Here is an 18790-nt window from a genome sequence, read left to right as displayed (position 1 = left end):
ATCGTATAGTTTCCATGCTCGGCGACCCATCAATGCCGACCAGCTTGTATATGTAAATATATATATTTATATATATATATATATATTTATATATATATATATATATATATATATATATATATATATATATATATATATATATATATATATATATATATATATATATATATAGATATATCTCTGAAGACCACAAGGGGAAAACCAGAGATGTCACTTTTTATAAATTTCAGGGTTATTGCACCTGCCAATAGTTGGCAACATAAGGTTTCCTCTCACAATTTTACTTTCACAAATAACCAGGGGTGTCACATAATTTACATGGTATAAAGTTTAGCCGTGCAATGAAAAAACAAGTGTTGTCAAAGCTGAACAAGTAGAAACCTAGAGTTGTCAGTACTTTACTCCTGGTTATCTCCCTTTCATTCATGTTAACTGTTCCACCAAAATATTCAGGGTTGAGAAACTAAAAAATGAAAGGTTGTAAAACTTTCATTGCATAAACTATGAGCACTGCAATAGCCTATTTGGTTATATCATGGGCTCCGTAGTTGGTGCATATCGTGGTTCAAGCCTGGTCAAACCTTTATTGTGACTTTTATGGGACCCACGCCGTGGCTTAATGGTAAGCGCGTCTGAGTACCCATCCTCATTCGATGTTCCCACCGCCCAATCAACCTGCTTAGGTATATGAGGGAGTCACATGAGGTGACTTCAGCTATCACGGGGGTGGTTTATCTTTGGTTTCCTCCCAGTTTTCCATCATATTAAGTAGTATGGAGTAAGAAATGGAGAATCCTTCATCATATAAGCGAAATACCCTTGAGTATGGCGTTGAGCACCAAGCAAACAAAAAAAAATGACCGTTTAATGTTGAAAAAAATAATCTGTGATCACCAAAGTCATGTAATGTATGCTAATAACCAACAAGCATGAATTTGCTACACATCCTGGGTTAAAATTGCATGGCAATTATTAAACAAGGGAATAACCAGTGATGTGAGTTTGCAACATTGATTCGTTCTTTGCTCTTAAATTAAATATCACAGACGGTTGGCAAATGCTACATGCTTAATTTGATCGGCCAATGATCACTCTTCCTTTTACTGGAAAAGAAATCTATATGACAGTTATTAAACAGTCCACCAAAGTCTTGAAACTTTGTTTTTCAGTTTCTTCAAAATTGACTTATCCTGACATCTCTGGTTTTCCCCTTGTGGTCTTCATATATATACATACATATATATATATATATATATATATATATATATATATATATATATATACATATATATATATATACATATCTATATATATATATATACATATCTATATATATATATATATATATATATATATATATATATATATATATATATATATATGTATATGATATACTAGGGTGGTCCAAAGACAGCAAAAAATAAACAAGCAGTCATAGACTGGTACTTATGAAATCGTCAACTTGACCTCTGACCTTGTCTAATAAAAGCTGTCTCTGGAGAAGGTAGTGACGCAAACCAGAAGTTTCTACGATGATTCTGTACCAACCCATCAAAAATCGAATATTTGACCTCACTGTGACCTTGATCTTTGACCGATTTTGACCAAAATCTAATCAGCACTAGCCATCACCCTCCTGAATCACGTGGTCTAATTTGACATTGGTAGCTTCTTCCGTTCAAGAGTTATTGTGCCTACAAACAAACACACACACAAACAAACACACACACACAAACACACAAACAGATGAAGGAAGTCATCAGATTTCGTAAGTAAAAAAATTCAGATGTTGTCTCCACAAGCCTTAAATTATTCCACAATGATTAAATAACGCGCATAAAATTTTTTTTAAGTTGACCGGAGGTGATTTAGAGGTCGTTCCATCTGACGACTTTTAGTTTCATGAGTTGGTTAAATTAGGGTATGGTCAGGTACGATTACGGGTACTTCTGGATGTCCGAGGTGGAAATGGAGTGCATTTTTGAACTCTATGGGGTCGATTTACTCTAAGAAATGACTGCACCAATGTTGAATTCACTACCATTTCGAAAATATGACCTAAAACAAGATTTATCATTACTGGAGTTGAGTACCTAATCCTACTCATTTCGATATTTTCTTATCTATAATTAATTTGTTGTCCGTCTAAACATTTCTTAGAGTAAATCGACGCCAGTGAGTTCGAAAATGCAGTCCATTTTCACCTAGGAAGTACAGAAGTGTACGGATTCGCATCTCACCATACCCTAATTTAATATAACTAGTACGTGCCCGTAAAAAAAAAAAAAAAAAATAATAATAATAATAATAATAAATAAATAGTCAAACCGCGAGCAACAAAAAACAACCACACAGGCCGTTTCTTCGCTCTCGTGTGTCCGCACGTGCGTGGCCCAGAAGTTCGCATATTATTCGCAGTTACGATGATTCGCAATTTAGTTTTAATACCCAATTATTCAATAAGCGCCAACGTATTTTACCTTTTTGCAATGTCGTGGCAAGGAAAAACAAAAAGAGAAGAGAAGAGAGAGAAAAATTTTTTACTTCCTGGTTCGGAGCATACCAGCACTCTGATGTTACGGAAATTTATGCACCGTCTAATATGAAAACGATCATAACTTGGGCCATTGTGTTTATCTACAAATGCACATAAGAAATCGAGAAATTATTAGAATACACGAAGTCATCACTCTCTGGAAACCCGTACGTTGTAACCCGTAATGGGGAACGCGGCTGAACTTCCCTTCCCCATTGGCCATGACCACGCAACAACGTGTCTTGTCATTGGTTTGGTAAATAAATGGCCATAACTTGGGAAGCACTTGTATGATTAATATCAAACCTTGAAAAGGCACATCCTCAGGTCCCCAGCAATATACCTGGCAAGTTTCAATTAGATCGGACCAGTGGTTGTCGAGAAACAGCAGTCACACACACGCACACACACACACACACACACACACACACACACACACACACACACACACACACACACACACACACACACACACACACACACACACACACACACACACACACACACACACACTGCTGGAATTATAGATAGATAATAACTAAATAAATAAATTTTTCGTGAATCATTGAATCTAAAACACTGGATGTTGGGCCGGCTAGAAATAAGTTCAGGCGGGAGTGGAGACAGCAATAGAGGTGGAGATGATAGTGGTATTTGGTAAAGAGACGAAATATTCGAATAGTTTGTAATTCCATTGATTGAAAAATTAGGGTATGGTGAGATGCGAATCCGTACACTTCTGAACTTCCTAGGTGAAAATGGACTGCATTTTCGAACTCGGTGGGGTCGATTTACTCTAAGAAATATTTAGATGGACGAGAAATTAATTATAGATTAGAAAATATCGAAATGAGTAGGATTAGTTACTTGACTCCAGTCATGATAAATCTTGTTTTAGGTCATATTTTCGAAATGGTAGTGAATTCAATGTCGGTGCAGTCATTTCTTAGAGTAACTCGACCCCATAGAGTTCGAAAATGCACTCCATTTCCACCTCGGACATCCAGAAGTACCCGTAATCGTTCCTGACCATACCCTAATTTAACCAACTCATAAAACTAAAAGTCGTCATATGGAGCGACCTCTAAATCACCTCCGATCAACTAACATAAATTTATGCGCGTTACTGAATCATAGTGGAATAGTTTAAGGCTTGTGGAGACAATATCTGATTTTTTTTTTTTTGCTGTTTTTGGACCACCCTAATATGTATATATATATATATATATATATATATATATATATATATATATATATATATATATATATATATATATATATATATATATATATATATACATATATATATATATATATATATATATATATATATATATACATATATATATATATATATACATATATATATATATATATATATATATATATATATATATATATATATATATATATATATATATATATATATATATATATATATATATATATATATATATATATATATATATACATATATATATATATATATATATATATATATATATATATATATATATATATATATATATATATATATATATATATATATATATATATATATATATATATATATATATATATATATATATATATATATATATATATATATATATATATATATATATATATATATATATATATATATATATATATATATATATATATATATATATATATATATATATATATATATATATATATATATATATATATATATATATATATATATATATATATATATATATATATATATACATATATATATATATATATGTTATACCTGGTGTTGGCGCAGTGGTTAGGGCAGCGGCTTGGGATGCAAAAGGTCCTGAGTTCAAGCCCCGTTGGGCCACTGAATAAACACACCAGGGGGTTGACTCAGCCTGTCATCCTTCCGAGGTCGGCAAAATGAGTACCAGCGTACTGGGCCGGTGTATACCCCGGTTAAAATAGGTGTACCATATCCCTGTGTTGTAAGAGGCGACCAGGGTTGCGTCAGGAAGGGCATCCGGTGTAAAACATGTGCCAAATCATTATGCGGATCATATGGATGATCCGCTGTGGCGACCCCGAATGGGAGCAGCCGAAAGAAGAAGAAGATATGTATATATATATATATATATATATATATATATATATATATATATATATATATATATATATATGTATATGGATGTATGTATATATACATATACATATATACATATAAATATACATATATAGAAATACCTATACACATACAGTGGGGAGAACAAGTATTTGATACACTGCCGATTTTGCAGGTTTTCCCACTTACAAAGCACGTAGAGGTCTGTAATTTTTATCATAGGTACACTTCAACTGTGAAAGACGGAGTCTAAAACAAAAATCCTGGAAATCACATTGTATGATTTTTAAATAATTAATTTGTATTTTATTGCATGAAATAAGTATTTGATCACCTACCAACCAGTAAGAATTCCAGCTCTCACAGACCTGTTAGTTTTGTCTTTAAGAAGCCCTCCCATTCTCCACTCATTACCTGTATTAACTGCACCTGTTTGAACTCGTTATCTGCATAAAAGACAGCTGTCCACATTCAATCAATCAGACTCCAACCTCTCCACAATGGGCAAGACCAGAGAGCTGTCTAAGGACATCAGGGACAAAATTGTAGACTTGCACAAGGCTGGGATGGGCTACAGGACAATAGGCAAGCAGCTTGGTGAGAAGGCAACAACTGCTGGTGCAATTATTAGAAATTGGAAGAAGTTCAAGATAACAGTCAATCTCCCTCGGTCTGGGGCTCCATGCAAGATCTCACCTCGTGGAGCCTCAATGATCATGGGAAAGGTGAGGCATCAGCCCAGAACTACATGGCAGGACCTGGTCAATGACCTGAAGAGAGCTGGGACCACGGTATCAAAGAAAACCATAAGTAACACACTACGCCGTCATGGATTAAAATCCTGCAGTGCACGCAAGGTCCCTCTGCTCAAGCCAGCGCATGTCCAGGCCCGTCTGAAGTTTGCCAATGACCATCTGGATGATCCAGAGGAGGAATGGGAGAAGGTCATGTGGTCTGAGACCAAAATAGAGCTTTTTGGGTTAAACTCCACTCGCCATGTTTGGAGGAAGAAGAAGGATGAGTACAACCCCAAGAACACCATCCCAACCGTGAAGCATGGAGGTGGAAACATCATTCTTTGGGGATGCTTTACTGCAAAGGGGACAGGACGACTACACCATATTGAGGGGAGGATGGATGGGGCCATGTATCACGAGATCTTAGCCAACAACCTCCTTCCCTCAACAAGAGCATTGAAGATGGGGCGTGGCTGGGTCTTCCAGCATGACAACGACCTGAAACACACAGCCAGGGCAACTAAGGAGTGGCTCCGTAAGAAGCATCTCAAGGTCCTGGAGTGGCCTAGCCATTCTCCAGACCTGAACCCAAGATAAAATCTTTGGAGGGAGCTGAAGGTCTGTGTTGCCCAGCGACAGCCCCGAAACCTGAAGGATCTGGAGAAGATCTGTATGGAGGAGTGGGCCAAAATCCCTGCTGCAGTCTGTGCAAACCTGGTTAAGTACTACAGGAAACGTCTGATCTCTGTAATTGCAAACAAAGGTTTCTGTACCAAATATTAAGTTCTGTTTTTCTGATGTATCAAATACTTATTTCATGCAATAAAATGCAAATTAATTATTTAAAAATCATACAATGTGATTTTCAGGATTTTTGTTTTAGATTCCGTCTTTCACAGTTGACGTGTACCTATGATGAAAATTACAGACCTCGACGTGCTTTGAAAGTGGGAAAACCTGCAAAATCGGCACTGTATCAAATACTTGTTCTCCCCACTGTACATATATAATATACATATACATACATACATATACATATATGTATATATATATATATATATATATATATATATATATATATATATATATACATACATATACACGAGTGTCTGAGGTATATTATTATGTATATATATATATATATATATATATATATATATATATATATATATATATATATATATTTTTTTTTTATGAAAGAAAAAGAAGAAAGAGCACTTCTGAACAAAAGTAAAAAACTAGATTTACTGCTAATTTGAGCAAAAAAGGAAAAGCAGACCCAGTCTCAGGCAACTTTTCAGCAGCTTCACAGCTGGCTTCTTCAGGCACGCTGGACCCCGAGCCTTGGCACATGTCTGGTTTTTATTTCGATACGACTGCTAATTTCCGGTCAGGTGATGGAGCTCAAGGTCAAATGGAGGAATGCTTAAAAAAAAAATTGTATTTTAATTTGGAAAAGCAAAGTAAACTTCTAATCATATCATTGATGGGGTGCACTGCTCTTTTTTATTTTTACTTTCACATGATCTGGTGTTATGCGAGTGCGGGTGAGCACGTGTGTGTTAATCTTGTTGTTTGTGTGTTTCCGGGGCACAAACATGGCTGGTTTCGTGTCCGGTTTTGGCATGATGAGGTGCTAGTTGTGTGAGTGTTGTGATTCTCGTTGGGTGTTGTGCACATGCGGATGTGGTGTTTGGGTTTGAGTGTTGTTTGCTGCTCACCTTCGCCAGCGGTTTGCACCATCCAGTTTTTGCCATTTGCATCAGAGGTGTGTATTGTGTGGTTATGTCCATCGTCTCCCCAGTTAAATTACCCTCCCGGCTCTTCACGTGCCACGCTTCCAAAATCAACCTGTGTCGTTTGTTGGACGTCGTGTCTGGGACACAGGTCCCATAAAAGTCAAATTTGTGGCCAGATTGTAGGCAATGGCATGCTATGACTGACTGGGTCACCTTTCCAAGCCTAATTGCTGTAAAATGGTCATCGAGACTTTGTTTTAAATTTCTTCCAGTTTCACCAAAGACCCTGAAAACCATTGAGACCCTTTTACCCCAAAGACTCTTTGAGACCACCAAGACCCTGAAAAACTCCAAGACCCTTTAAGACTGCAATACCCCGATGACCCTCAAGACCCCTTTTGCCTTTAATATGCTTTCGACACTTTAGACACCTTTTGATCCCTCCGCCCTTTCGACCCGTTGAACCTTTCAACCTTTTCACCCCTTAAGTACCTTTAGACCACTTGGACCTTAACACCATTTAGACCCCTTCCACCCTTCAGACAGATGAGACAGCTTGGACCCTTGACCATTTAGAAGTTTAGACCACTTTGTCCTTTTTCGACCCTTTTTACGTGCTTGAGAGATAGAACTTTTCAACCCCTTAGACACAAACTAATATTGGAATGTACTCTTTCGACCTTTAGACCATCTCAAAGTCTTTAGACCATCTCAAAGTGCACACCAGGCATACATTTATAGTCTACTTACAAAATACAGACTAGACTTCTTTTCAGCAAAAATGAGAAAATTCGACCTACCCAGGGGGTGGGTACTCTGACAGTAACTAATAATAAAAGTGCTCTTGTGACATACTCTTGTGAAGACACACATTAGAAACAGAAATTACCATTACATCAATTTAGTCACTTAATTAGTTTAAGCAAGGTTTGTACTCCACTTCAAATTCTTCTTCTGTACCCATATCATTGTACCCACACTAACTGTAGGTGTGTGTTTGTGTGAAAGGTTATATTGAACACACACACACACACACACACACACACACACACACACACACACACACACACACACACACACACACACACACACACACACACACACACACACACACACACACACACACACACAAACAGTTAGTGTCATGTGTTAGGCCAACCATTATTCAAATAAATATGTAGGGATGGTTTCACAAGATTATTTCTCGTGACCAACCTGACTCTGTTTAAATATTTTTTGGAGAAACATCCCTACTTCCTTTTTGCATTAAAAAATGTTTTTATTACTTGTATATTCTGCTCCACAAGTACATGAAACAGTTCTCTACCACATCTGTGCAGTCACTCCTGTGTATTTTGTCCTTGACGTTAGTGTTCATCTAAACCTGGTGTTGGCTTAGTGGTTGGGGTGGCTGGCTTTGGGATATTAGGGTCCTGAGTGTGAGCCCTGTTGGCTGCTGAATTAATACCAAGTGGGGTTGACTCAGCCTGTCATCCTTATGAGGTCAGCAAAATGATTACCAGTGTATCGGGGCACAGCATCAGTGGCATAGTTGCGCCCCAACAAAATTATGGCTACCTGTCAGCCAAGCTGCCATATGCAAGAAGAAGTGTTTTTCTCAAGGTGCCTGCAGGTCGAAAGTTCACCTTGACCCCAACTGATCCCAAAAACCTGCCAATCCTTTGGGCTAATGTTGGCACAAAAGGAAGCATGTATAAGCCTTTCAGTGGTTCCTGTGGAATTTCCTGATGTCTTGCAGCTGCCAGTACCATTTTGTTTTTTGGCCAGAGGTGGTCGGGATAACCTTTGGCTTTCAAGACCCATTTTAGATGTTTAATCTCCTTCCGCTCACCTTTTAAAGTGGATGGTATGTTTCTTGCCCTTTTTGCGAGCGTATTTATCACAGCTCTTTTATGGTATGTAGGATGGCAAGATTGAAAGTCAAGGTAACGATTGGTCGTGGTGGATTTTTTGTACACTGTGGTGTTGAAACCCCAATGGAAGAGAAGGGACATTTTGGGGAAAGGGGTTGATGACGACTTAAAAAAAGAAAGGGGTTGAGAACGACTTGAAGAAGAAAGGGGTTGAGGATATGAAGAGGAAAGGGGTTGAGGACTTGAAGAAGAAAGGGGTTGAGGACTTGAAGAAGAAAGGGGTTGAGGACTTGAAGAAGAAAGGGGTTGAGGACTTGAAGAAGAAAGGGGTTGAGGACTTGAAGAAGAAAGGGGTTGAGGACTTGGTCATATTATACATTAGGCCTTAGTTATTTTATAACTTGGTTTACACAGTTCTTCAGCTAAAATGTAGGGTTGGTAGGTCGAAATATAAATATAAATATAATTTAAATTTTTAGAAATTATATATTTTTATGATTTTTTTTTCGGATGTTCCATCAAAAAGACAAGGGAAGGTGGGGGGGGGGGGAGAAATATAAATCCCAGACCAGGAGGATCTAAGAAAACATTGAAGATGGAAGACCATTCAAATGCAGGATGCCCATGTTCATTGTATCATCTGATGTGAAAAACAATAAAGAAGGATTAAAACTTGTTTTTACAATATAGTCTGGCATGTTTTTCTTATAGAAACCTGTTGGATCATCAAACAAATGGAAACAATGCTGAGAAAATTATTGTCCAAGTCGTAGATGTGTGCGTGCACACCAGTGCATAGTGCTGGATATGATTAAAAAAGGTGTTTACTAGGAGTCAACACGCTCAAAACGGTGAATCAGAGCCATAACCAGCTCTTACTTTTCAGCGGGCATCTGATCATACCGTCTCCCTATCCCCATGAGCACATCAAAGGCTGATTTCTGGTCCGTTGAAGGCTGAATATCAGCATCTCGCAGGGAAACTTTGATGTACTTGGCACCAAAATCTTTCAATATGAACAGCGGTGTACAACTTTCGATGGAAACAAAATCGGCACGATCGAGAGTAGCCTGCGAATCATCCCTGCTGCTGCACTGAATTGATACACTCGTTCGGCCAGAATATTCGTCGTCAAGATGTTGCGTGATTAAATCACCAATACAGTCACTCAAATTTATACCGCTGACATACTTCGTAACAATCACTTTCGCCTCAGAAACCACAGTCAATCTGAACCACGCTGGCCACTGCTCAGACACCATGACCGAAGACTGCTGCACAGCTCTACTGCGCAATTTGGTTAAAGGTGACTTGGCATTTTGGTGCGTGCGCGAAATTATATTTTGAAAATAAATGCTGATGTTTACATTTTGGGTTTTGAATATTTTGCATGTTTAGCGGAAAATTTATAAATATAAAAAGCTTTAAATGTGTTTTATGTTTATATTTCATTTCAGCAAATATACCGTCAGAGGATCTGTAAACCAAGTTGTAAAATAACTAAAGCCTTACATGGAATTCCCTTCTATTATACTGTGAAAGCACATTCCTAGCAAACTCCAGAAATATTCCACACTGTAGTGGGAATAAATTTCCTTCCAACAGTCCGGTGGAACCGGGTTATCTGCCAATATAGTAATAATAATAATATACATATATACCTGTGAATCTGTCTTTTCCAGTGAAGCTCCTTTTTCTATGAGAATGTGGCAGGTGTCAGGATGGCTGTTGGAAGCTGCTCTATGAAGTGCTGTTTCACCTCTGCATGGAAAAGTCAGAAATTTAACAAACAACAACAACAAACCTTTCCAAGCAGGCCAACAACGCTTAACACAACAACTAACCTGCACTGTAGGCAGGGATCAAATGGAATGAGGCAAACAACCCCTGTACTTACCGATGTCTCTCTGTCATGTCCATGAGCTCTGGAGGAGCTGCAAATAAATAACAAGAGACACAAGAAAAGCCTTTAGTACTTTCAATCAGTCTCGATGCTCGATCAATAATTAATGAAAACTGCTTTCTTCAAAGCAAAACAAAAGGTGTTTTCAGTGTTACTTGTTAATGTTACTTTCAAGTGTGCCTTAGTTACATTTCAAAGAGTCCTCAGCCATCATATTAACAATCAAAATACTGTAGATTACTATAATGTAGATATGATACATTTCTCTCCTGACCATGAAGTGAAACTTGATGTACATGCAAGTCCTTTTCTTTGTCGTTTGTAACCCATGTCATCTCATCTATCATACTTCTAACATTTTTCTCAGTGGTGGATTAGTTTCCTGATAACGTTGGAATACAACTCATTATTTGGGCTCCTTCGGCTTTTTTGAAAGGGAAAACGTTTTGACTCACCCCCCTCATAAAATTAGATGAACAAAGAAAATAATAAATGTCACTCAGTGTGTGTCACCGGGCGTAGTGGCATGCGCCTGTAATCCGGCTACTCGGAGGCTTGGGTTGGAGGATCGCTTGAGGACGGGAGCTCTGTGCTGGGCCGTGCTATGAGAGGGTGTAGGGCAGCCCAGAATTTCATGGCGAAACCCAATCCTTATCCCTGTGTCGTAAGAGGCGACCAGGGTTGCGTCAGGAAGGGCATCTGGCGTAAAAGCTATGCCAAATCAGTATGCGGATCATAACTGATGATCCGCTGTGGCGACCCCTAACGGGAGCAGCCGAAAGATGAACAACAACTCAGTGTGTGTCTCCTCCATAACTCCAAAACCATGAAACCCCGAGGCTCGAAACTTTGCATGCATAACAAGTGACTCCACAAGGGAGTGCATGGATGAAGACTGGGTGTTTGGGTCAAGTTAAACACCCCTTTTGAAGACAATTAATGGCTTTCCTTCATGAAAGGCTTATCCTTGGTCAGCCCAACTTCACCTCACGGGGGTCTCAGCCACCATTTTGATTTTGCCTCTTAATTATGCCTTGCCTTGGAACAGGTCGCAACGGTTTCTGTATGATCGAGCTTCATAACCTACAAATCTCTGCATACATCGCTGATCTTCATGCCGACAAATTGCTGTATTCATTGATAATCACTTGCCAAGCCAGCCATTCCTTTTCAACCAATGTTTGTAAGCCATGGCTATACAGTGTTTCCATCAACTACATTGTTGGAGTGCTTGCTTGAGTGATTAAGCCACTTGGTGAGCACTCTACAAACTGCTTGGTTTTACCCATCTGTTTTTTTTTTTTTATTCCCTCGATATGACAGAGCCAGATTATGTATATTTCAGAGTATTGAAGAGGTGGGGGTGGCGTGTTGGATCTGCTGAACATTTTCCACCATTTGAACCAGAAGCATTACCAACTTTGCAAAAGGTTCTGTCATTTTTAAAATATAGGGGGAAATCCATAAAGTACTGTATTATGAATTACCTAAAGGCTCCTTCATTCTCTTGGCGTTTGTAGCGTCTCACAGCTCTGAAAGTGCCATTAAACACGAAAGGAAGAAGAAAATCCCTCCTTCTTATTCAGAGAAGCGACAGGGCTCACACACGTTTTTTTATTTTTATTTTTAAGATGCAGCAGTGTCGAGTGAGCGATGTGGCAAGGTGATGTGAATGCCGAGGTATGATGTGTACAGTTCAGACACCGGCTATACCCCAAGCTACGTATGTTGTTGATTCAAAGGCAAAAAATGAGAGAGAGAAAGAGAAAGAGAAAGAGAAAGAGAAAGAGAAAGAGAAAGAGAAAGAGAAAGAGAAAGAGAAAGAGAAAGAGAAAGAGAAAGAGAAAGAGAAAGAGAGAGAGAGAGAGAGAGAAAGAGAGAGAGAAAGAGAAAGAGAAAGAGAAAGAAAGAGAGAGAGAGACACAGAGAGAGAGAGAGAGAGAGAGAGAGAGATATTTGTATGCTTTTCTTATAAAAGTATCAAAACACACCAGAAAAAGTGATGATTAGAAAAAGTGATGAGTTAGTTGAGTGATGCGCTGCAGTACAATGGTAATTCACAGCCCCCCAAAAAATAAGTGTGTGTGTGTGTGTGTGTGTGTGTGTGTGTGTGCATGTGCGTGCGTGCGATGTATTGCTATGTTGTGTCTGTGTATGTGTGGATGGGGCCTTGTGTGCAGTGTTCGGATTAAAAGCCGATCGGACAATGGCGGCGTTTTGGTAACCCGTGCTTCTCTTTGCCTCTTGACGACATGCGTTTCTGTTCTGGGAGAACTGAACATCTGGCAATGAGGATAAACTATCTTGCCTTGGAGAATGACTTGTTCTCTCTTCCTCAAATCACGGCCACATTTGGGACGATTGGAGAGTTTAAAGCCGAGGAGAAAAAGTGGTCGCTGTATGTGGAGCATATGCAGCACTATTTTGCAGCTAATGACATTACGAGTGTGGAGAAACAATGGTCCATAATGCTGAGTATTTGCAGGGCACCGATATACAAGCTCATGTCAAGGTTCTTCACACCGAGGAAACTGGGAGACGTCCCGTTTTTGGAGCTGATTAAAGTCGTTGAACAACACCGGGATCCGAGGCCGGCGGTGGTTTTGCAGCGCTACAAACTGAACAGCCGCAATCAATAACGGGGTGACTCCATCTCGGATTATGTAACAGCCTTATGTAAACTTGCTGAATGGTGTGTATTTTGAGGTAATCTCCAGGAAATGCTCTGGGATCGGTTAGTCTGTGGAGCAACGAATGACCACATCCAACGCAGATTGCTGCCGGAAGCAACATAGGATTTCGACAAGGCCCTGAATATAGATAGCTTTGTCAATGGAATTTTTGGAAAGAACGCAATGGATCACCTCGAACATACCGGAGTAGTGTGGGATCAGGGAGCAGTAAACAAGATGACGAGTTTGAATGGCCATCAGACCACCCACGCTTCATCTTTTGAAGAGGAGTCCACAGTAAAATGTGATCACTGTGGGTGGACGGCTCATAATAAAGTGAGCGAGTGTTCAGCTAGAAATGTGGACTGCTATAAATGTGCCAAAAAGGGTCACTTTGCAAGAGTCTGCCATTGGAAATCCAAAACCCAAAGCATTCAACCAAGCAAGAAGAGCTCTCCAAAGGGAACAAGCAAAAGGTCTAAATATAAGACATTTCAGTTAGAGGAGGAAAATGATGAGGGCACACACCATTGTTTTTATAAATAGAGCAACTAGGCAAAATCTAAACCACTGGTTGTGAGGTTGGAGGTACAAGGCAGTGAAGTGCAGATGCAAATATATACTGGGTCTTCGGTATCACTGATTAGTGAGGCTATGTTCCAGGAGAAGTGGAGGGCAGATGACCCAAACCGATCCACAATCTGCCCCAGTCAGACCATACTACGCACATATACTGCTGAATCTGTGGATATTGTGGGAGAATGCAGTCGTTGTAAGGTATGGCACACAGAAGGTGAAGTTGATCTTCATGGTGGTGAGAGGTTCAGGCCCAAGTCTGCTGAGACAGGTTTGGCTCTGGGCAATCTGGTTGAATTGGCAGGATGTGAACAACCTCAATGCCAGTGATCAATTGAGGATACTCCTTAATGATGACAGAGACCTTTTTGCATCGGAGCTGGGAAAACTGAAAGGAACGGAGGTTGAGCTAGATATTGACTCAAATGCAATTCCCAAGTTCGTGAAAGCCCGCTCGAGACCATTTTCGGTTCCAGAGGGAAGGTAGATCAGGAGTTGGATCAGTTGCTAAAGGCTGGGATCATGGAACCTGCACAATTTTCTCATTGGGCAGCTCTGATCGTCCCAGTTATGAAAGGAGATGGCTCGGTTCAGATATGCGGAGACTACAAGGTTACAGTCAATCTGGCAGCCCGCTCAGACACTTACCCCATTCCGCACATTGATGAGTTGTTCCAAAACTTTCTGGGATAAAACTCTTCACAAAGCTAGATTTAAGCCATGCCTACCAGGAGTTGGTTTTGTCAAAAACTTCATGTGAATTTGTCACAATAAACACACATCGGGGATTGTTCACATACACATGTTTAACATTTGGCGTGTCAACCACACCATCTGTGTTCCAACGCACAATGGAAAATTTGCTGGTGGGGATTCCAGGAGTCATGGTATACAATGAAGTCCTTCTTAGGGCTACTGAACTACTACGGCAAGTTGTTGCCAGATTTAGTATTTGCACTTGAGCCACTACATCACCTACTATAGAAGGAGATCTGGTGGCAATGGAAGAAGGATCAACAAGGAGCATTCCAAAAAGCAAAGTGCTTGCTGAAATCCACACACGTCCTGACTCATTACAATGATTGCAAGAAACTAGTGGTGTCATGTGACGCCAGTCCACCCGGTGTCAGAGTGGTGCTGGTGCACATAATGCCAGATGGGACAGAGAGACCGATCAGCTATGCTTTGCTCAAGTTGAATAATGCAGAGCACAGATACTCACAGGTTGATAAGGAAGGCTTCGCAGTATTTTTTGGAGTGAAGAAATTCCACCTCTTTCTGTATGGCCATGCCTTTCAAATAAATGTAGAACACAAGCCCTTGCTAGGGTTATTTAATGAAAAGTGGGCTATTCCAACAATGGCATCACCTCGAGTTCAGCGTTGGGCATTAACCACTGCAGCCTACGATTATCATATTGTGTACAAACCTGGCATGGCTAATGCCAATGCCGACACGTATTTGCTGCACATGGCAAACTTCAAGCTCTTGTGTCAGTCAATGGGCCGTGCCTCACGAGCGAAGAATTTGCAAAGTTCGTGAACATGAACGGAGTTCGACACATCAGGAGTGCTCCATACCATCCAGCGACAAACGGGTTCGTGGAACGTGTGGTGCAAACTGTGAAACCGGCACTGCATAAAATGAGTGGTCCCTTGCAGACTCGCGTGTCATGATTTCTCTGGAGTTATCGCACAACACCGCAGTCCACAACAACACAAATGCTGGCAGAGATGCTCATGAACAGGAAGCTCCATACACGTATAAACACTGTTGTACCCAACATCAACATCACGGTTGAGCATAAACAGCTATCACAAAAATTAGCTCATGATTCACGGGCAATTCAGGAGTTTGAAATTGGACATTATATTTCAGTTCAAAATTACAACTCTGGCAACAAGTGGATACCTGGTCACATTGCCAAGTGGATGGGTCCTGTTTCATACACTGTGGAAGTGTCAATTGGAGGCATTCAGCAGATGTGGAAGCGACATGCCGACCGGATCAGACACCAAGCTCATGATATGATATGACATGATATGACAACCAGTCCTCTATGATACGACAACCAATCCTCCCCAACCAATTCTCCCACAATTCCCACAACAAAATACAGTGCAAAAATTAAATATTTTAACAAAAGTAAATACAACAAGAAAAAAGCAATGAGAGATTGCAGACCCTTGCCAGGACTTGCATTGTGTGGTGTTTGTGTAGTTTTGTGTGATGTATTTTGTGTGGTGTATTTTGTGTGGCGTTTGTGTACTGGTGTGTTACGTAATTAAAACGAGACATAACTAGGACTGCCACTTTATAAATGCTGGCAGTGATGACCAGGTACCAAGATGTCCCGCTTTGATGCAACCCTGCTTTAATCGGACACCTGACCCTGACCAATGACATTTATTATTATTCAATTGAATTTACAATGTGATTAAAATTAATTAAATTCAAATCAAATGGAAGACCAAATCGGTACAGTCCTGCATTGGAGTAATCAGAACGAACCCAAACAAGCAAAAACAGAAAGATGAAGTCATCAGGAGGAACCTGGATAGGATTCATGTTTCAGCTGTGACCCCTCCACCAAACCCAACAGCCAAGTGAGCCTTATTTTGATAAATTAAAAAAAAAAAATTAACTCAGATTTTAAAAAAATCAAATAATTCTGGTTGCCAGACCATGCGTCTGATCAGATTGAAATTTAAAAGATATATTTTCCAGAACTACAAGATCATAATTGCAAAGTTTCATGTCGATTGATTAAGCAGTTCAAGAGAAATAATTTTTTAAAGATTTTTGTTCAATCCAAAATGGCTGCCAGACCATGTGGCTTATCAATTATTTGTGAATACCCTGGAATCGCCAAGGTTTGGGGAACATTTGTTTGAAGTTTCTCCTCGATCTGTCAGGCCGTTCTGGAGAAGATTTTTTTTATTGGTTTTAGGGTAAGTTCAATATGGCTGCCAAACCATGTGACCTATGGTGTCATAATTATCATTCAAACATTCTACACGAGTAGTCGCTCCTACGGTAAAAAAAATTCTACAATCTGACAAGCGGTTATGGAGAAAAACACGAAAGTTCTGTGCAGACAAACAAACAGGAAAAAAAGACGTCATGCAGAGCATGAAACTTGCAAAATCTATGAAACAAATTTGAGCTCAAAAATAATTGGTGGTTGAATTCAATGACCAAATAGGCAGATCTTCAAATTTCAAATTAATTGGATGAAAATTGACAATTTTAGAAATTCAGCCTATGTTGACCTTTTGGCCAAAGGTAACCTCAAAAATAATTGGTGGTTGAATTCAGTGAGCTGACATGCAAATCCTCTTCAAATTTCAAGTCAATTGGGTGAAAAACGACGATTTTAGAAATTCGACTCAAGATGACATTTGACCTTTGACCTCAAAATCAATAGGCTTCTTCTTTATGACAAACTAGACCAAGCGGTGAAGTTTCGTGAAGAGCGGTTTGAAATTTCGACCTGTAGGTGACAAAAAGACCGACAAACAGATAGACAGAATAACAAAATCGACTGACCAATTATACTTGAAAAATCTTCGATTTTGCAAGTAACAAATAAATGAAAAATCACTCAAAGACAGTTTGCAAAACGGAATGGCACTCAGTAGAACGTATACCTCCTCCACGCTGGACAGCTCACATTTGGTATGCCACTGATCGGTTGGATCTGAATCCGGATCTTAACCAAAATATTATCGGCTTGTTCTTGTCACCTCACCAACTCATCCACTTAGTTTTGTCATAACTCGTCCGCAACTTTTTTTAGATCTCATGCGATACATGCTTTTTGGCCCCATCTCTCAGTGGTCAAGAATCACTTGGTCAAACTCTCGGATCCGGATCCAGATTAGGATCTTCACAAGTATCGAATCAATTCATCGTTGTCACACATGCAACATGTCCACCAAGTTTATTCCGAATCCGTCTACAACTTTTTGAGATATTATGCAATATCGTTTTTAGTTCCATCTCTCAATGGTGAAGAATCACGAAAAAATTAAATAACTCTCGTATCTGTTTCCGGATTTGGATCTTCACGAAAATTGAATCAAGTCGTCCTTGTCACACACTCAACCTGTCCACCAAGTTTCATCCGAATCCATTCATAATCTTTTGAGATTTTGTGCTATATATCAGTTTTTGGCACAATATCTTAATGGTGAAGAATCACTTTTTAAAAAAAATCTCAGGTCCTGATCCGTCATCGGATCTTCACAAAAATTAAGTGTTGCTGTCTTTGGCCGATCAACTCCATACCCAAAAAATTTCAGAACGATAAATCTGGCCAAAAATTGTGTGACAAACAGACAGACAAATGCTACAGACCAACATGCTTGGTAAAAAAAAATTTCACCAAGTAACAAATGGACCTAAATGCAATACCCCTCTCCTCCATTGAGGGTAACTAGAAAGCATCTGAAAATGCAAAGCCCGTTCACTTTGTATTCAGACTACTTCTTCTTCTGTCTGCTAAAACTTTTTGACCTTTGAACAAATTCTTAATTTGTATTCTACATATTCTCATAACAAAGCTTTGTTGAACATTTGATAACAAAAGTTCAAATGGGAAAACCATTTATGGCCCGGACAGCCACACAGACACACACACACAC

The 18790-nt window shown here is 39.3% G+C and overlaps 1 protein-coding gene across 6 annotated transcripts in view; it reads right to left on the bottom strand.

Moving 5' to 3' along the window:
• Positions 1–18790, bottom strand: part of DGKZ (diacylglycerol kinase zeta) — a 746996-nt gene that overhangs the window by 16082 nt on the left and 712124 nt on the right. For all 6 annotated transcript variants that reach the window (XM_085884240.1, XM_085884239.1, XM_085884241.1 and 3 more), the window contains 2 exons: positions 10891–10927; positions 10655–10754 (listed from right to left, as the gene is read on the bottom strand). In XM_085884240.1, coding sequence (XP_085740366.1) covers positions 10655–10754; positions 10891–10927 — 137 coding nt within the window. The remainder of the gene's footprint in view (positions 1–10654; positions 10755–10890; positions 10928–18790) is intronic.

This window comes from Eptatretus burgeri, chromosome 6 (genome assembly GCF_056783735.1).
Source record: "Eptatretus burgeri isolate ZD-2024b chromosome 6, Ebu_testis_v1, whole genome shotgun sequence".
In the NCBI taxonomy this organism is placed as follows: domain Eukaryota; kingdom Metazoa; phylum Chordata; class Myxini; order Myxiniformes; family Myxinidae; genus Eptatretus; species Eptatretus burgeri.
Note: the sequence above shows the minus strand (reverse complement) of the source record. Positions and strands in the feature narration are given on the sequence as shown.